The 21,465-nt window shown below is 43.1% G+C and overlaps 1 protein-coding gene and 1 long non-coding RNA gene across 5 annotated transcripts in view; one reads left to right on the top strand and one right to left on the bottom strand.

The window, feature by feature from the left end:
* The window catches only part of LOC147027183 (uncharacterized), a 96,104-nt gene extending 76,904 nt beyond the window's left edge, over positions 1-19,200 (bottom strand). Inside the window, exons 1-3 of one of the 2 annotated variants that reach the window (XR_015058722.1) lie at positions 19,071-19,200; positions 18,044-18,196; positions 3,506-3,592 (exon numbers count right to left, since the gene is read on the bottom strand). This is a non-coding gene — a long non-coding RNA (uncharacterized LOC147027183). The remainder of the gene's footprint in view (positions 1-3,505; positions 3,593-18,043; positions 18,197-19,070) is intronic. The other variant, XR_015058723.1, reaches the window with a different exon arrangement.
* The window catches only part of LMO2 (LIM domain only 2), a 28,418-nt gene continuing 14,999 nt past the window's right edge, over positions 8,047-21,465 (top strand). For 2 of the 3 annotated variants that reach the window (XM_085883386.1, XM_085883388.1), the window contains exon 1: positions 8,047-8,200. In XM_085883386.1, the coding sequence (XP_085739512.1) occupies positions 8,160-8,200 (41 nt within the window). In that variant the 5' untranslated portion in view covers positions 8,047-8,159. Of the gene's footprint in view, positions 8,219-21,465 lie in introns of all 3 variants that reach the window. The other variant, XM_085883389.1, reaches the window with a different exon arrangement.

The raw sequence follows: 21,465 nt of genomic DNA, 5'->3' as shown, positions 1-21,465 counted from the left end.
CTGAGGGCAATCTCAGTTCTTTCCACAAAGCTCGGAACAAGTGTGCAGCTACCCTCAGGAGAGCCAGAAAACAACATCTTTCTCATCTCAAGTCTGAACTCTCAAACCTCTCTCCCTCCTCAAAATCCTGGTGGCGTTTAATCAAATCTGTTTCTGGTGTATGTTCCCCCTCCATCCCCTCCCTTACCTCAAATGGCCGCACTGCTGATTCCACACGTGATAAAGCTGAATGTCTAAACTCGGTGTTTGCAGCTAAATCTTGTGTCCCAAACCCATCACTATCTCTACCCACTTTACCCAGTCGCACCCAACTGTCCCTGGACTCTGTATCCTTTTCTCCTGACAAGGTGGAGAGCTTGCTTTCAAACCTCGAGTCAGATTCTGCAACCGGTCCAGACGGCATCAGCCCACGTGTCCTCAAAGCCTGCTCTTCTGCTCTTGCTCACCCTCTCTCTGTTCTATTCACCCTCTCATTTTCCCAAGGTCATCTGCCATCTGCTTGGAAATCTGCTAACATCACTGCCCTGCATAAAAAAGGTGCAAAAACAGATCCCTGTAACTATAGACCAATCAGCCTTCTCCCAATCATCAGCAAGGTTATGGAATCCATCATCGCTTCAGACATGAAATCCTTCCTCTTCTCCAATGGCTTGATTTCCAATCATCAATTTGGTTTCAGACCAGGTCACTCTACCCTAGATATGCTGCTACTGCTCTCCCATCAATGGATGGAGGTCCTCAATGCCAGACAGGAAATCCGAGCCGTATCCCTGGACATAACACGTGCTTTTGACACAGTCTGGCACCCTGCCCTACTCACCAAACTCTCTGCCCATGGTATTCAAGGCCATCTCCACTCATGGCTCGCAGACTTCCTCTCCTGTCGCAGTCAACGTGTGGCCCTAAATGGAGTTCTTTCATCCCCTCTTCCTGTGCAGGCTGGAGTTCCTCAAGGTAGCGTTCTGGGCCCTGTTCTTTTTCTGGTTTTCATCAATGATCTCTCGGACTCTCTGGAAAATCCTCTATTTCTCTTTGCCGATGACTCAACCCTCTGCCGTACCATCTGTCATCCCTCAGACCGGCAAGCAGCAGCTTCTTCGCTCACTGCAGATCTGGATAAAATCACAAACTGGTCCAACACGTGGAACATGTCTTTCAATCCAGACAAATCTCACACTCTCACTATGTCTCTTCGAAAGGACCGTTTACAAAACCCCCCATCCACTTTCTCAACAATCCTCTGGAAGAAGTCTTTTCTTTCAAGCTTCTGGGTCTCACTATCTGCCATGACCTTTCCTGGGAAAGTCACATTTCCAACCTTGCCTCAAAAGCCAGTCGCCGACTGGGAATCCTCCGTCGTGCAAAGTCCTTCCTCGGCCCTCTTGAGCTCCTGACTACTTACAAAGCTTTTGTCCGTAGCCTGATGGAGTACTGCTCTCCCCTCTGGGCTGGTGCTCCTGCCTCCCACCTTTCTCGACTTCACGCTGTCGAAACCAGGGCTTTTAAGATCATTGGCATCTCCCGCAATGAAGCTGAGTCTTTGGGCCTCTCACTCAATCACCGCAGGTTGGTCGGTGGTCTTTCTGTCTTCTACCGACTCCTCTCCAGCCTTGCCCCCCTGCTCTCTCTGCGATTTGTCCCAACCACATTTCCACAGGGCGCTCAAGGTCCGCCAACAACCCCCTTCTGGTAAAACTACCAAAATCACGAATCACTGCTCATCTTCACTCTTTCATTCCTCTTTTTCCCGCCTTTGGAATAAACTTCCTCACTCTATTCTTTCCCATTCTTCCCTTCAGGCTTTCAAAACAGCTGTTCACCACCACCTCTTATCTTCCCCCATCCAAATCCTCGATCTTTTCTACCCCCGATAATCCACCCAAGCCCACTTCCTTCAATTCTCCTGCTTTCCTTCCTGAAAGTCCCTTTAATGTCCATCTTCCCCTCGCCATGTTCCCCGTCCCATCCCCATCCCTCTCCCTTCCACAGTTCACCTGTGTCTGTTCCCCAATGTTTTGTCCCTTCCACTCCCGCCCCTCTTGTCTCATGCCTCCTTGCTGTGAGTTGTGTGTTAGCTCTCATACGAGCCTCGACCAAGGTATACAAAAAAAAAAAAAAAAAAAAAAAAAAAAAAAAGACCTCCAGGATAAAGTTGTGGAAAGGCAATGATCATGGGATAGGTGTGAAAATATTTAAAATGCCTTGAATATCCATTGAAGCACAGTCAAGACAATCATTAAGAAGTGGAAGGTGTATGGTATCACCAAGACCCTGCCTAGATCAGACCGTCCCTCCAAACTGGATGACCAAGTAAGAAGAAGACTGATCGGAGAGTCCACCAATAGGCCAATGGCAACTTTGAAAGAGCCACAGGCCTTTATAGTAAAGACTGGTCACTGTGTGCATGTGAAAACAATGTACAAAGAACTCCACCAGTCTGGCCTGTAAGGTAGGGTGGCTGGAAGGAAGCCATTACTCACAAAAGCCCATCTTGAGTCCTGTTTCAGGTATGCAAAAACCCACTCTGGAGATTTTGAGGCCATGTGGCAAAATGTTATGTGGTCTGATGAAACCAAGATGGAACTTTTTGCCCTAAAATGCAAAACGTTATGTTTGGCACAAACCCCACACAATACATTACTCAAAGAACACCATCCCTACCGTGAGGCATGGTGGTAGCAGAATCATGTTATGGGGATGTTTCTCAACAGAAGGGACTGGGGCACTTGTCACGACAGAAGGGAAAATGGATGGAGCAAAATACAGAAAAATGTTAGAGGAAACCCTGCTTCCCTCTGCAAGAAGGCTGAAATTGGGACGGAGGTTAACCTTTCAGTATGACAATGTCCCGAAGCACACAGCCAAAACTACACTGGAGTCGCTAAGGAAGAAAACAATAAATGTTCTTGAGTGGCCCAGTCAGAGCCCCGACCTAAATACAATCGAAAATCTGTGGCATGACTTGAAGATTGCTGTCCATCAACACTCCCCACACAACTTTACTGAGCTTGAACAGTTTTGTGTAGAAGAATTGGCAAATATTGCTCAATTAATGTGTGCAAAGTTGGTTGAGACCGAGCTCAACACAACAGACTCACAGCTGTAATTGCTGTCAAAGGTGCTTCCACCAAGTATTAACTCAGAGGGGTGGACACTTACACAACCACGGTATTCCAGTTTTGTATTTTTAATTTATTTTCTGAAATTTGTAGAATTTGTTTTTCACTTGCAAGTTGTGGGTTACGATGTGTAAATATAGGTGGAAAAAGTCTGATTTAATGCAATTTAATTCCAGGCGATAAGGTAATAAAAGGTGAAAAATTTGAAATGGGGTGTTGACTTTCTGTCGGCACTGTATATGAGATAGCATGACACCAACTTCACAGACACTTGACACGTCAGGTTAGATCACTCATCTATTTACAGGTTAACCACAGCAGAAATGAATGATGACAACAAACCAGCTTATTGCACATGGTACACGCAGTTTTGGTTTTTAGCTCACCTGGAACGTAGTTCCGGGGAGCTCATGTGATGGCGCATCATCAGTCTGTCCGTCCTTCCACAAATACTTGCAATTTCTTCGAGGAAACTACACATACGATTTCAAAGAAACTTCAACACAACCTTTATTACCCAGTTTGTACCAAAATTTGTTTGTATTACAACAAAAAAAAAAAAAAAGAATCAGGGTCTGCGGGGGTCTACACCTCCCCCCCCCCACCTCCAATAGGTATTTGCTTTCTTCACAGAAACTCCATACACAATTCTGATGGAATTTGACTACAACCTTCATCACCCCAACACACCAAAGATTGTTCATAACATTAAGAAAAAATTGGGATCTAAGAAGGTTGACAGGGGGGATGCCCTCCAGAAAATATATTTGCTTTCTTCTCCGAAACTACACACACAACTTCAACAGAACTTAACCACAACCTTCATCACCCGTGATGTACCAAAGTTTCTTCACGCTATTTTTTTTTTACAAAAATCGGGGTCAAAGGGGATTTATGGAAGGGCGTTTCCCCCAAAATAGGTATTTGCTATAACATTGATTCATTGATACATTTTTCTGATTTGGTCTCACGTTCACTTCCTCCTCAGCATCATTATTCTACCAGGTGAGTGCCCAGGAGTGTTTCCCCTATTTTTCTATCTTCCTTTCTGCTGCACTTGACACAACACTTCAGCGTTTGTAGAAATCCAGTGGCAGCGATAGGTACAAACGGGGGATTGATGTCAAAGACCTCTCTGATGGCAACCTTCCTCTGAAGACCTCTCTGATGGCAAAGACGCAGACATACGATGTATATAGCCTTATTCGTATATATATATATATATATATATATATATATATATATATATATATATATATATATATATATATATATATATATATATATATATATATATATATATATATATATAATCAGGTGTAGGTGAGTCGTCTACACCCCAACTCAACTTAAATCCCAGGAAGTCCTGGAGGAGCAGACAAGGCATGTTTCACTAACGAAGGCTGGCCATACCACTCAAGGTCCTGAATCCTGAATGAGGTGTGCGTCTGATGCATGGCAAAGTTTGATTGGGGGGGGGGTGGGAGGGGGTGGTGGGGAGGAGGGGGATGGGAATGTGATTTTGCGTGGTGTGGTGTTTATTCTATCAGAAATGATATTAAAACAAGCCATTGAACCAAAACAGGGCATGGGATGAAAAACAATGGCACAGGAGGTAGCAGGGAGGAATCCGTTGTAATCAAAAAGATAGGCTGTTGGTAAAGGCAGCTTATTATTGAAGTGTGGATGTCCTTCTTGGAAAATATTGGGTAAGGACCCCTCCCTACACACCCCAAATACCCTCTCTAGTCATGCCTATACATTAAGTACTGTGAACCGTTGCAACAGAGGCCTCTCAAGATGATGACACAATAGATATCTCCTGAAGCAGAAGGTATTTATGAGGTTTAAAAGAACATGACTGGAGTAAGATTTATATCACTCTCAGAGGAAACAGAGGCAAGTTAAGAAAATAGCTCAGCAAGCCAAAAGAGAGTATGAGAAGGACATGGCGAAGAATATTAAACATAATAAGATTAATAGCAAGGCATCCTTTAGGCAGTTGTGGAAAAGAACAGGTTTGGACAAGTGTGGGCCCATTGAGGACCAGCACCGAGAGAGGTTAGTGAGAGGTGAGGAAGGGTTTTCACAGAAGATCCAGGTTGGAGTGGAGGAAGTAAAGGAACAGCGAGGAAATCTAAGAGAAGATAAGGCTCCGGGTTCAGATAATATGCAACCGAGAGTATTGAGAGAGGTGGCTGAGCAGGTAAATGAGATGTTAACGGATATTTTCAATTGCTCACTGGAGACAGGACAGGTACCGGAGGATTGGAGAGTAACAAATGTTACACCATTATTTAATAAAGGATCCAGAGAATAATTGGGAAACTATAGACCTGTTAGTTTTGACTTCAGTTGTGGGGAAGGTGTTGGAGACATTAATTAAAGACCGGATGAGGAACCATTGAAACAAATACATAAAGGTAGTCAGCATAGGTTTACCAAAGATAGTTCCTGTCGAACAAATATGTTAGAGTTCTATGAAGCAGTGTCTGATTGGGTGGATGAGGGAAAGGCAGTGGACATAGTATATCTAGACTTTAAGAAGGCATTTGATAAGGTACCACATCGGAGGTTGTTAGCCAAAGTGAGGGCTTGTGGAGTGGCTGGTCAGGTAGCTAATTCGATTGCAAACTGGCTTAGTGATAGGGAGCAGAGAGTGGCTGTGAGTGGGAGGATGTCTTGATGGGAAGATGTAAGTTGTGGGGTACCTCAGGGATTACTATTCAATATTTACATCAAGAATTTGGATAGTGGTGTGACGAGTAGGCTTTCCAAATTTGCAGATGACATAAAGCTTTGAGGTGAGGTGGACAGCAGAGGGGGTGGTGATCAGATTCAGGAAAGTATTGATACTGTATGGATTGGGCAAAAGATTGGCAGATGCAATTCAACCTGAACAAGTGTAAGGTGTTGGGGATGGGAAAGAACAATGAAAAGAGATTACAGGATGCAAGGGGTAATTTTGGAGCATGTCACACAGGAGAAGGATCTGCGGGTTGCACATATAAGGGTGTTCACATTGAAATGAAACAACTTTGAATCCTTATAACTTTTATGTATAAAGTTTACATGTGAAGTGCAAAGTGTCCCACACAAAGGTGCAGTACATTGTTCAGCTGAAAGAGCGCATCACAGTGACAGTGACCTCCATAACCCCGGAGATGTTAGAAAATGTGCGGAGGGAAAATGAGTACTGTTGTGACTTAGTCTGTGCTGTTGCACATGTTGAATGTTAACTATAACATACCCCAATTTACCTGAATGATATGTACCCATTTACCAAATGAAACCCAAGCAGACCGACTCTGAGCTGTGTCAATAATCCTCCGTTTGCATTTTTTAATAAAATTTTATATAAGGCTTCAATAGTTGTTTCACTTCAATGTGGGACAACCTGTGTAATGAGGGGTAAGCATACAACAACGAGAGGTAAAGCCAGGCAGCTATAGGGAAAGCAAATAGGGTTTCAAGTTGTAGTCGGAGGGTGATCATTTATAAATCAAAAGAGGTTGTGTTAACATTGTATAGGAATTTAGTGAGGGCCACATCGAGAATATTGTGTCCAGTTTTGGTCACCACAACTTCGGAAGGACATAGATGCCACAGAGAGGGTTCAGCGCAGGGATACTCGATTGATTCTGGGCCGAGCTAGACTCAGCTATGAGGATCGGCTGAAGGAGACAGGGCTTTATACATGAGAAAGGAGGTGGTTACGAGGAGATATGATTGAGATGTTTAAGATAATGAATGGTATAGATAAAATAAGTGTAGATGAATTATTTTGCAGAGTAGACAGTGATTGGACCAGGGGCCATAACCTGAGAGTAAAGAAGAGGAGAGTTAAGATGGAAGTAAGGCAGCGGACTTTTACACCATATTTAACATGTTACATTAGTTATTCATGTCTCTTGTTTGTGTCTTTTATGACGTCCTTAAAAACAGTAAGTTTCCTGTTCCAAACGATTTTCCATTTTGTTTGACTGCCAGACAGGCAGAGAGATCAAAAAAAATACCACACTCCCATCTGCACATGTGCAATCAGGATAAATTCAGAGGCAAAGTACTGTTAAACGGCAGGTTTGTCTTCTGATTCACGTTCCGATTTTTGTTCAAAACACAACAATCAAATTAAATATATTGTTTCTTGACTATAAACTGAGGTTTGTAGACAGACAGACAGACAGAAATGAACCGTCTGGGCACAAACTTAGCACAACAATCATCACGATCACATTTCCTTCTCCATTGTTGATCTTCACAGACGCATGTTTTCTCCAAATTCATTGTTCATTTAATTTCTTCCCTTTTCAAAGTTAATGCAAATATGTCAACACACTTTAAAGCAAGCGTTTTGGTATATATATATATATATATATATATATATATATATATATATATATATATATATATATATATATATATATATATATATATATATATATATATATATATATATATATATATTTGTGAACAGTGAGACCAATGAACGACATTACCTTCAGTCCCCTTTCCCCTCCCATTACCACGTCCCCCCCCCCCCCTTCCTCCTCCACTTTCCCAACCCAATCAACTTTGCTGAGCCAAACTATCTACAAGTCCTGAGAAAACCATGTTCGAGTACATAATATATATATATATATATATATATATATATATATATATATATATATATATATATATATATATATATATATATATATATATATATATATATGGATTATAGTTATGTCATGAACATACAACAACCTATTGTAATTACCAATAACACTTGCTCCCATCAAGTTAAATGCTCAATATATTATATTTGTTCAAGAGCTTTCAAATGGAATTGTTTTCCTGGTACAGACGGTTCAAACTCGGCCCTTACAATGAAATGTTTGGGCAAAATTGTGCTGTCGCTGTTTGGTGTGAACGCGTCACTTTCCGCCCATTGTGCAAGACGATTCACGACGAGGGGAAAAGGAAACCGATCTAGGGAGGAGTTAAAACACGAGTGACGACCACGAGGCGAGACCTCACTCTACGCTGTGGAACACCATGTCTGCGGGACACATGCGGAAAGGAACAGAACCGTCTGAGTGAGTGAACGTTTGAACGTACGTGTGCCTCATATAGTGTTGAGAAATCATCAACAGGTGCAATATCATGCCAGATGATATATATATATATATATATGTATATATATATATATATATCATTGATACAGTATATTGATGGTGGTATTTATCGATCACGATTTTATTTTCATCTTATCTTTATCTGCCATATATTGTGAGGTGCGCATGTCGATGATAAATGTGATACATGGCCTCGTTGTGTCCTGTGAACAAAGTGTACACTTGTGCAAATTGTGTTTGTCACGCCATGTCGAATAGGCTCCGCTGCACCACATGATGACAATTCCTCCAAAGCACCACCCAAGGTCAATATTATCGCTTGTCCAGGTCATGGAGAGAATGCAATTGTAATATTTTTATTCCATTCTTAATCGTTGCTGTTCTCCAGCACCTTAGTCACCAAATGGGGAATCAAAGACGAAGGAAGAATATGACATTGATGATCTTGGTTGGTGGCTGCTCCATCACAAGCAAATGCAAAACAAAACAAAGGTGGAATCTCGACATCAAGTCACACCGAACTTTAAATAGTGTTGAAGTGTGTTTGTTAAAGCAGTGTCCAAATCAACTTCAACTGCATAATCATTGGGAAAGCAGTAGTATTTATAAAAATGCTGATCATCAAAGTGTTGGGTGGTTGATTATTGGTTTGTCAGAATTAACAGATAAATAATAATTATCTCCAATGAACTTCGCAATTAATAATTCTGTCCAATGAACGTCCCAAAGTTGATCATGCAATTAAATTCAGAAAATATCGTCATATGTACTCACCTTCAGAAGGTGCAGTCTTACCGTGTGGTCTTATATATTTATATATACATACATATATACATATGAGGCCCTGCGAGGAGTGCTGAAAGCGACATTTTTTAATGATATGATGATGATAGGCTCAGATGATAGGGGAAGGGTTAAAATAGTGCAATATGGCATCAACTACAAAATGGCCGATGTGGCGCTTACATCACTCCTCCTCATATTATATATATATATATATATATATATATATATATATATATATATATATATATATATATATATATATATATATATATATATATATATATATATATATACATATATATATACAGTAGACTAGGTGTAAGTCGGCAGCGTGGAACTCGTCACATCGCCTAAGTCAGCAGCGTCAAAAAGTCCCGAATTTATCTCATGTTAAATCCCTTTGAATAAAGGGTCATCCCTCTGTAAGTCGTCATCTCTAAGTCTTAACTTCGTCTAAGTCGTCAGATGTTGTCCATTCCCACGTAATGGAAACTCAAGTAAATTACCACTCCTAACTCGTCACACGGAACTGCTGCCTCATGAGAAGCCCGATTTCATGGAATCGTGATGCTCGCTCATTGGTTTACACCGCCAGTGATAGGCTATTTATAACTGCGTACACACGTTGATCGCACTGCAGGCAGGAGAATGGCGACAAAGCGTAAGCTTACAACTAAAACCTACCAAGAAAAATACGACATTATCCAGTTTTGCGAGGCAAATCCACTGATGAAGAAAACAGACATAGCTGAGAAGTTGGACATCAAACGGCAGACATTGAACGATATCTTGAAGAATAAGGGCAAGATATTTGGACAAGTGGAGAAGATCGTGAGGCCGGTGGGAAGTGTGAAATGCGTGAAATGTGTGTCCTTTGAAGATGTCGATGACGTGCTCATCATCTGGTTTCGGCAAATGTCGGCTCAGCCAAATATTCGGTTTCGGCCGATTCGGTTTGAATCCCTTCTCATGCACCAGATGCCCCAGAGTTTGAGGCAGTTAAACATAACGGATTACTTCGCGAAGAAGTAAAGGATCGATCGAGCTTAGTGTTGAAGTCCAATCATGGTTTTATCTTGGCTTGTTTTGTACATTACCGCACTCACTTACACATAGGCATTGAGTGGTAATCATCACCACGATGACTGTGTGTCATGTAATTTGTCACCATACCATCACCGATGGTATACGAGTTGTCTTACAGAGTTGTTCATGATCTTTACTTTTGATAAACTGATTCATGAATTCCATCTTTGCTTGATCACTTTCCAACTCACCAACTCACCCCCACCTATGCCCCGAGGATTGCTTTCCTTTTGGTACAATAGCCGGCTCTTACACATATGTGTCCAGGCCACGCGCGACTTCATCCTTCACCCCACAGTCATCATGAATGTTCGCATACGCGTAAGTCGTCACATTTGTAAGTCGTCACTTTTTTCTCGGTCCCGATGGTGACGACTTACGCCGAGTCTACTGTGTGTATATATATATATATATATATATATATATATATATATATATATATATATATATATATATATATATATATATACATACATATATACATATGTGTATATACATATATGTAGAATGTTTCTGCATGGAAATTGTGCTACTGCTGGGCGAAGGAGTAGAAGGAGACGGGGAAGGCGGGTCCAGAGGCAGTGGGAGAGGGGGATGGGTAGAAGTGTAGAGGTGAGAGTTGGAACTCTGAATGTTGGGATGATGACTGGCAAAGGGCGAGAGTTGGCTGACATGATGGAGAGAAGAAAGGTGGACATACTGTGTGTACAAGAGACCAAGTGGATGGGGAGTAAGGCTAGGAGCATTGGAGGTGGTTTCAAACTGTTCTACCATGGTGTGGATGGGAGGAGAAATGGTGTCGGGGTAATCCTGAAGCAGGAGTATGTCAAGAGGGTATTGGAGGAGAGGAGAGTGTCGGACCGAGTGATGAGTGTGAAGTTGGAAATTGAGGGGGGGGATGAGGAATGTCATCAGTGCATATGCCCCACAGATGGGGTGTGAGATGGAGTATAAAGAAGATTTCTGGAGCGAGTGAGATGAAGTGGTGGACAGTGTATCCAAGGATGAAAGAGTCGTGATTGTAGCAGATTTCAATGGGCATGTTGGGGAAGGGAATAAAGAGAATGAGGAGGTGATGGGTAGGTACGGTCTCAACGAGAGGAATGTGGAAGGGCAAATGGTGGTCGATTTTGCAAAAAGAATGGAAATGGCAGTGGTAAATACATATTTCAAGAAGAAAGAGGAACACTGGGTGACATACAATAGTGGAGGAAAGTGCACACAGATGGATTACATCTTAAGGGGTTGTCACACCTTGACGTTTTAGCCAGCGTATGGCAAGGTATCAAAATGTATGTAAAACGCTGGCGTATGCTGAACTATTGATGTTTTTTTTTAAGTTTTGAGCATATAATAACGTGTTGGGCGTATGCATAACGTATAAGTAACGTACACAGAACGTTTCAATCACATATAGATAACTTATACCAACGAACGCTGAGCGTGTTGTCGGTGTTCACAACCTATGCCCAACGATAGTCTAACTTATATGCATAGCGCGGCGGCGTATCGCCGACGATCATGTGGCATAGGCTATTCATAGGCTGCGGTGAGACGATTCAAATCATAACCGCACTAGACATCGAAGTGTCAAGCCGCCATCACACCTTGACGTATTCGCCAGTGTATACCGACGAATGAAAAATTTACCGAACCAAGCTGGCACAGGTCGAATACGTTATGGGTAAGTTTTGTTTACGTTAAGAGCATGCTGGCATACGTCGTAGTTCGCCGACAAATTTTCAGCATGTTGAAAATTTCTCGACGAACTCGGCGTATGACACACGTTCCGCATACGCTGGCATAAGTTGTAGGCACGCTACGCGATCGTTGACACACGTTACTTTTAAGTTACTCATAAGTCGAAACACGTCGAGGTAATGTTTAGCATACCCGAAACTTAATTTTCAACCTATGAGTAACTTGCTTTGTACATATGAGTAACGTGCTTTGAACCTATGTGTAACGTATATCCAACGCACATTGACGTATTTGATTGACGTCTTTCGGACAACCACAGAACTTAGTGAATGTGTTTCTAACTTACAGCTACCGTATAATGGCGTATTGGCAGCGTTTAGGGGAATGGGTATATAAAAACGGGCTTCACAGGAGGAACCCATCAGACTCCAGGGTTTTTTTGGGGGGGGGGGTCGCGGCTACAAAAGGTTAAGAACCACTGCGTAGATATTACCTCGACGTGTTTCAACTTATGAGTAACTTACAAGCAACGTGTGTCGACGTGTGTCAACGATCGCGTAACGTGCCTACAACTTATGCCAGCGTATGCGGAACGTGCGAGTCATACACTGGCATACGTCGGAAAATTTCAAGCACGGAAAATTTGTCTAACAGCTCGGCGTACTACGACATATGCTAGCATACTACGACGTATGCCAGTGTACTACGACGTATGCCAGCGTGCTCTTAACGTATACAAACTTACCCATCACGTATTTGACGTGTGCCAGCGTTTTAGCCAAATTTTTCATACGTCAGGCATACGCTGGCTAAATTGTCAAAATGTGACAGGGCCTTTAAGCAGGAGATGCAACCTGAAAGAGATTAGAGACTGTAAGATGGTGGCAGGGAAAGTGTAGCTCGACAGCATCGATTGGTGGTCTGCAGGATGATTTTGGAGGTGAGGTTGAGGAAGAGAGTGAGGGCTAAACCAAGGACCAGATGGTGGAAGCTGAAGGAGGAAGACTGTTGTGTGGAATTTAGGGAGGAGGTGAGACAGGTGTTGGATGGTGGTAAAGAGGGGTGGGATGATTGGGCAACTACAGCAGAAGTGGTGAGGGAGATAGCTAGGAAGGTACTTGGTGTGACATCTGGAAAGAGGAAGGAAGATAAGGAGACTTGGTGGTGGAACGAGGAAGTACAGGAAAGTATAAGGAAGAAAGGGTTGGCAAAAAAGAAGTGGGATAGCCAGAAACATGAAGAAAGTTGGCAGGAGTACAAGGAGTGGCGGCACAAGGCGAAGAGAGAGGTGGCAAAGGCTAAGGAAAAGGCATACGGCAAGCCGTATGAGAAGTTGGACACAAAAGAAGGGGAAAAGGATTTGTACCGATTGGCAAGACAGAGGGAGCGAGCTGGGAAGGATGTGCTGCAGGTTAGGGTGATAAAGGACGCAAATGGGAATGTGCTGACAAGCGAGGAGAGCGTGTTGAGAAGGTGGATGGAGTACTTTGAGGAGCTTATGAATGAAGAAAATGAGAGAGAGAAAGAGAGAAAGAGAGAAAGAGAGAAAGAGAGAAAGAGAGAAAGAGATGGAAATAGTGAATCAGGAAGTGGGGTGGATTAGTAAGGATGAAGTGAGGACTGCTATGAAGAGGATGAAGAGTGGAAAGGCGGTTGGCCCAGATGATTTACCAGTGGAGGCATGGAAGTGTTTAGGAGAGATGGCAGTGGGGTTGTTAACCAGATTGTTTAATAAAATCTTGGAAAGTGAGAGGACGCCGGAGAAGTGGAGATTAAGTGCACTGGTTCCGATTTTCAAGAACAAGGGTGATGTGCAGAGCTGTGGTAATTACAGAGGGATAAAGTTGTTAAGCCACACCATAAAGTTGTGGGAAAGAGTCGTGGAAGCCAGGTTGAGAGGAGAGGTGATGATTTGTGAGCAGCAATATGGGTTTATGCCAGGAAAGAGCACCACTGATAGGATGTTTGCTTTGAGAATGTTGATGGAGAAGTATAGGGAAGGCCAGAAGGAGTTACATTGTCTGTTTGTGGATTTAGAGAAAGCTTATGATGGGGTGCCAAGAGAGGAGTTGTGGCATTGTATGAGGAAGTCGGGAGTGGGAGAGAAGTGTGTGAGGATGGTGCAGGATATGTATGAGGACAGTGTGACAGCGGTGAGGTGTGCGGTAGGAATGACGGACCGGTTTAAGGTAAAAATGGGATTGCACCAAGGATCCACTTTGAGTCCTTTCATGTTTGCAATGGTGATGGACAGGTTGACGGACGAGATCACACTGGAGTCTCCATGGACTACGATGTTCGCGGATGACATCATGATCTGTAGGGAGAGTAGGGAGCAGGTTGAGGCGAGCCTTGAGAGGTGGAGGTACGTACTGGAGAGAAGGGGAATGATAGTCAGTAGGAGTAAGACGGAGTAGATGTGCGTAAATGAGAAGGAGGGTGGTGATATGGTGCAGTTGCAAGGAGTTGAGGTGGGGAAGGTGGATTGGTTTAAATACTTGGGATCAACTGTCCAAAGTAACGGAGAGTGTGGTGGAGAAGTGAAAAAGAGAGTGCAGGCAGGATAGAGTGGGTGGAGAAGAGTTGCAGGAGTGATTTGTGACAGAAGGGTAGCTGCAAGAGTGAAGGGGAAAGTATATAAGATGGTAGTGAGACCAGCTATGTTGTATGGTTTGGAGGCGGTGGCGCTGACAAAGACAGGAAGCAGAGCTGGAGGTGGAAGAGTTAAAGATGTTGCGATTCTCGTTGGGAGTGACGAGGATGGAGAGGATAAGGAATGAGTATATTAGTGGGGCAGCGCAGGTAGGACGGTTTGGAGACAAAGTGAGAGAGGCGAGATTGAGATGGTTTGGACATGTGCACAGGAGGGAAGCGGAGTATATCGGGAGTAGGATGCTGAGGATGGAGCCACCAGGTAGGAGGAGAAGAGGAAGGCCAAATAAGAGGTTCATGGATGCGGTGAGGGCGGACATGCGGTAGGTTGGAGCGAAATGGAGACGGATGATCCGCTGTGGCGACCCCTAACGGGAGCAGCCGAAAGAAGAAGAAGATATATATATATATATATATATATATATATATATATATATATATATATATATATATATATATATATATATATATATATATATATATATATATGCCGGGCGTAGTAGCGTGCGCCTAAAATCCGGCGACTCGGAGGCTTGGGTTGGAGGATCGCTTGAGGACGGGGGCTCTGCACTGGGCCGTGCCATGAGAGGGTGTAGGACAGCCGGGAATCATGGCGAAACCCAATCCTTATCCCTGTGTTGTAAGAGGCGACCAGGGTTGCGTCAGGAAGGGCATCCGGCGTAAAACCTATGCCAAATCAGTATGCGGATCATCACGGATGATCCGCTGTGGCGGCCCGATAATGGGAGCAGCCGAAAGACGACCGACACACACATATATATATATATATATATATATATATATATATATATATATATATATATATATATATATATATATATATACAGTAGACGAGGCGCAAGTCGTCACCATGGGGACCGAGAAAACAGTGACGACTTAGAAATGTGACGACTTACGCGTATGCGAACATTCATGATGACTGTGGGGTGAAGGATGAAGTCGTGCGTGGCCTGGACACGTATGTGTGAGAGCCGGCTATTGTACCAAAAGGAAAACACAATCCTCGGGGCATAGGTGGGGGTTCATTGGTGAGTTGGAAAGTGATCAAGCAAAGATGGAATTCATGAATCACTTTATCAAAAGTAAAGATAATGAACAACTGTAAGACAACTCATATACCATCAGTGATGGTATGGTGACAAATTACATGACACACAGTCATCGTGGTGATGATTACCACTCAATGCCAATGTGTAAGTGAGTGCGGTAATGTACAAAATAAGCCAATATAAAACCATGATCAGACTTCAACACGAAGCTAGATTGATCCTTTACTCCTTCGAGAAGTAATCCGTTATGTTTGACTGCCTCAAACTCTTGGGCATCTGGTGCATGAGAAAGGACTCAAACCGGTCATTGTATTCCATGATGTTGTCTGGGCAATCCTCCACCAAAAGACAGTATCGACGCATCACATCCAGACAGTATCAGCGAATCCACGCTGCCTGATTCGCCGCACCTCTTGACCTTGCCGATTCCCCACCTCACTTTGAATCTGTCTATCCAGTGCATCGGCAAGGTCTCGGCATCATCATGCCCGAGGTCCGCAGCGAATTTACGTGCCTTCAGCAGCAACATTTCACCGTCCAAGCGAATATTTGGCTGAGCCAACATTTGCCGGAACCAGATGATGAGCGCGTCATCGACATCTTCAAAGGACACACATTTCACGCGTTTCACACTTACCACCGCCCTCGTGATCTTCTCCACTTGTCCAAATATCTTACCCTTATTCTTCAAGATATCGTTCAATGTCTGCCGTTTGATGTCCATCTTCTCAGCTATGGCTGTTTTCTTCATCAGTGGGTTTGCCTCGCAAAACTGGATAATGTCGTATTTTTCTTGGTAGGTTTTAGTTGTAAGCTTACGCTTCGTCGCCATTGTCCTGCCTGCAGTGCGATCAACGTGTGTACGCAGTTATAAATAGCCTATCACTGACGGTGTAAACCAATGAGCGAGCATCACGATTCCATGAAATTGGGCTTCTCACGAGGTAGCAGTTCCGTGTGACGAGTTAGGAGTGGTAATTTACTTGAGTTTCCATTACGCGGGAACGGACAACATCTGACGACTTAGACGAAGTGACGACTTAGAGATGACGACTTACAGATGGATGACCCTTTATTCAAAATGATTTAACATGAGATAAATTCGGGACTTCTTGATGCTGCCGACTTATGCGAAGTGACGAGTTACAAGCTGCCGACTTACGCCTAGTCTACTGTGTGTATATATATATATATATATATATATATATATATATATATATATATATATATATATATATATATATATATATATATATATATATATATATATATATATATATACGCAAGCAGATACCACCCGTCACTTCACTGATGGGATTACTAAGGGGGGGGGGAGAGAAAAAGATGGGAGAGAGAGAGAAAGAGAGGGAGACAGGGGGGGAGTGACGAGGTGGAGGGGAAAAGAGAGAGAGAGAGAGAGAGAGAGAGAGAGAGAGAGAGAGAGAGAGAGAGAGAGAGAGAGAGAGAGAGAGAGAGAGAGAGAGAGAGAGAGAGAGAGAGAGAGAGAGAGAGAGAGAGAGCAGAGGAATGGGGAGCGATGAGGGGGCTGAGAGTGAGGAGGGGTTGGGGAAAGGAAGATAGCATTAGGTGAGAGGAAGGGAAGGCTGACATGCGGTGGAGCGTTAATTACAATTCAAACTGTCTCATCAAAATGTTTCTGCATAGAATAAGTCGATATGGAAATAAAATGATGTCTGAAATCTGTTTTCTACTGGTCATACTATAAACACGGCCTGGAGACAACCACCGCCCAGAGACAGACACTGCCCAGACATGTCCAGAGACAAATCCCGACATACGTATCCAGAGCGAAGCTGTCCGGAGACATACTCCTGGCCGGATGTGGAAACATCACTCGGACATGTCTGCAGACAAACTCCCATCCGGACATAAATACCACCCGGACACGTCAAGAGATAAGTACTGCCCAGACACATCCAGAGACAAACACCATCCAGAGAAAATCATGGGCAGGTACGGAAACAAACACCATCCAGAGACAAATAACGCCCAGAGACAAACACCGCCTGAACATGTCCAGAGACAAACATCACCCGGACAAAAACTCCACCTGGGGATAAACACTGCCTGGACACAAACACCATCCGGACACGTACTGAATCGAACACCGTCCGTACATAATCACTGCCTGGACATGTCCAGAGAAGAGACAGTGGGAGGGAGAGAGAGAGGTGTGGGAGGAGGGTGCTGTGCACTGTATTAGGAGGGCGTGGAGCAAGGATAGAGATGGAGAGGGAAAGGGAGAGGGAGATGGACAGGGAGAGCGAGTATCAGAAAGAAAATGCGATGCTTTATGAACACACACACACACAATTATTGCTTGGCCGATATCGGCAATTCTTCAGGAATCAGCATATTTGATTCAGTGTGATTACCAACTGCAGTCGGTACTGATTACAACCCAAAAACCATGAGTGTCTATTACCCTTGTTTTGGGGGAATTTCAAAACACAAATGAAAAAATAGGATCATCTGTCCTGAAGCTCACCTGGATCAGGAGCAACAGTGAAACGCCTGCAGACATCCTCAGACCCTGAATTTCTTCATGCTGTGAGCAAACTTTGGTGCATCAAGGGTGATGAGAAGAAGAGTTCAGAGAAGAGAGCAAATAGCTATGTCGATCAGGCATTCGATGATATCACTGAGGAAAGTGAAAAAAAAGAACATTTTGCGAACATTCATACCGTCTCATCAAAATACTTCGGCATAGAATAACAGTGAAGAGGGAAACAAAATAATGTCTGAAATCCATTTTCTACTGGTCATACTATAAATACTGTCCAGAGACAAACACCGCCCGGACATGTCCGAAGACAAACTCCTATCCGGATATGTCTGGAGACAAACCCCACCCTCAGATAAACCTTGCCCGGATACGTTCAGAGACAAACACCGCCAGGACATAAATACCACCCAGATGTTTCTGGAGCCAAGCTGTCCGGAGACAAACACTGCTCGGACATGTCCGGAGATAAATCCTCTTCCGGACATAAACACCGCCCAGATATGTTCGGAGCCAAACATTGCCCGGACACGTCCGGAGCCAAGCTGTCTGGAGACAAACACCACTCAGACATGTCCGGAGACAAACTCCTGTCCAGACATAAACACGGCCTGGACACAAACTCCCATCCGGACACGTCCAGAGATAAATACCATCCAGACACATCTGGAGACAAACCCTGGCCGGACATAATCACTGTCCAGACACATATGGAGATAACCACCATCGAGATATAACAACCATTCAGATACGTCGAGAGAAAGACAGAAAGACAAAGACAGAAAGACAGAAAGAGAAAGACAGAAAGAGAAAAAAACACGCCCATGCAACGTCTGAATTGGACAATCAACACTTTTTTTCCGAGTTGCAACTGCAATACTTTCAAATCTGGAGCTACATTATATAATAATGTTTGGCTTAAGAGATTTTCTCAGTAATTCAAATACGCAAATAAAATAAAGCCACGAACGCTGATATCTCCAGGCGTTTATACGCAATGCGATGTACTCACCGATTCGTAGCTATGATTAACAAGCATTCGATAAAATGAGTGAGGAAAGTGAGTTTTTTTTTACTATCGTTAATAAATCGTTGCGGCCTGTTCCAAGTCAAGGCATGGTTGAGCAGGCCAAAAAACATGGCGGCCTCAGACTCCAGCGAGGTTACCTTGGTAACGCTTTAAGACCCCAGACAGGAAGGTTGCCAAGGATCGCCTGATGAAGGATCTAATTAAATAAGGCCGTTAATCATCTTCAAAAGGAGTGTATTAATTAATCCAAACACCCAATTTTCACTCTTGCAATTCCTTGGAGTTTTCTTGGTATGCTTGCAAAGTTTCAGGCTGATAGGTATCATCGTTTTGGAGTTATGGAGAAGACACAGACACAGACACAGACACAGACACAGACAGACAGACAGACACAGACACAGACACTGCCTTTTATTAGTGTACTATATATATATATATATAGGAGCCTGGTGTTGGCGCAGTGGTTTGGGCAGCGGCTTGGGATCCAAAAGGTCCTGAGTTCAAGCCCCGTTGGGCCACTGAATTAATACACCAGGGGGTTGACTCAGCCTGTCATCCTTCCAAGGTCGGCGAAATGAGTACCAGTGTACTGGGCCAGTGTATACCCCGGTTAAAATAAGTGTACCAGATCCCTGTCTCGTAAGAGCCGACCAGGGTTGCGTCAGGAAGGGCATCCGGCATAAAACATGTGCCAAATCACGATGCGGATCATACAGATGATCCGCTGTGGCGACCCCGAAAGGGAGCAGCCGAAAGAAGAAGAATAAGAGGATATATATATATATATATATATATATATATATATATATATATATATATATATATATATATATATATATATATATATATATATATATATATATATATATATATATATATGAGCCTGGTGTTGGCGCAGTGGTTAGGGCAGCGGCTTGGGATCGAAAAGGTCCTGAGTTCAAGCCCCGTTGAACCACTGAATTAATACACCAGGGGGTTGACTCAGCCTGTCATCCTTCCGAGGTCGGCGAAATGAGTACCAGTACACTGGGCCGGTGTATACCCCGGTTAAAATAGGTGTACCATATCCCTGTGTCGTAAGAGGCGACCAGGGTTGCGTCAGTAAGGGCATCCGGTGTAAAACATGTGCCAAATCACTATGCGGATCATGCGGATGATTCGCTGTGGCGACCCCTAACGGGAGCAGCCGAAAGAAGAAGAAGATATATATGTATATTGGGTAGTCGATCGAGTCGAAAAAAAAAAAATTTGGGGGGGGGAGATTTGTTCTACCCTTATTATCAGAATTTAAAATGGCGACTTCAGTTAATACAATGGCGATTTCGATGAAACTTGGTTGGTAGGTTCATACCATGACCGAGTTGTGTGCAAATGAGAACCGTTGCTATGGACACTACCGTTGCCTAGCAACGGGACTTTGAAATTTTTGAAAAATCATAAAAATTTATTTTTTCGAAAATCAAAAATCGGGCCACGAGCGACTGTGGGCAGGACATTCAGCCATATTGTCAAAAATTTCCAGCCCGATCATATGAAAACTGTCGGAGAAGATAGACTTTGAATGAACCCTGGTAGAAAACAATAAAAAAACGAAGTTCGTTATATCTCAGAGACTGAGTCAGATAGACATGAAACTGGTATGGTAAGTTCATGGTATGTCCTAGTTATGTGTGAGAAAGAACCGTTGCTGTGGACCCCTCCGTTGCCTAGCAACGGCCGACTACCCATGTCTGCCTACCGGCTTGTGTGTATATATATATATATATATATATATATATATATATATATATATATATATATATATATATATATATATATATATATCTTCTTCTTCTTCTTTCGGCTGCTCCCGTTCGGGGTCGCCACAGCGGATCATCCGTATGATCCGCATAGTGATTTGGCACATGTTTTACGCCGGATGCCCTTCCTGACGCAACCCTGGTCGCCTCTTACGACACAGGGATATGGTACACCTATTTTAACCGGGGTATACGATGATACAATGAATAAATAAATTATGGATGATATTATGGATGAAACTTCGTGTCATATATATATATATATATATATATATATATATATATATATATATATATATATATATATATATATATATATATATATATATGACAGGAAGTTTCATCCATAACCCCCAAAACCGTGAAACCGAGTAATCTGAATCTTTTCATGCAAACTAAGGGAACTCCAAACAAGTGCAAGAGTGAAAATTGGGTGTTTGGGTTGATTAAAATTCCCATTCTGAAGATAATTAACGACCTTTTAAATTATAACCTTTATCAGGCGCATCACTGGCCAGGTTGCTCTCTGGGGTCATAAGGCGTATCCTGGGTTTCATCGCTGGGGTCTGAAGCCGACA

Source organism: Eptatretus burgeri, chromosome 5, assembly GCF_056783735.1.
Source record: "Eptatretus burgeri isolate ZD-2024b chromosome 5, Ebu_testis_v1, whole genome shotgun sequence".
In the NCBI taxonomy this organism is placed as follows: Eukaryota; Metazoa; Chordata; class Myxini; order Myxiniformes; family Myxinidae; genus Eptatretus; species Eptatretus burgeri.
The sequence above is the reverse complement of the archived record's forward strand: the minus strand, read 5'-3'. Positions and strand labels throughout refer to the sequence as shown.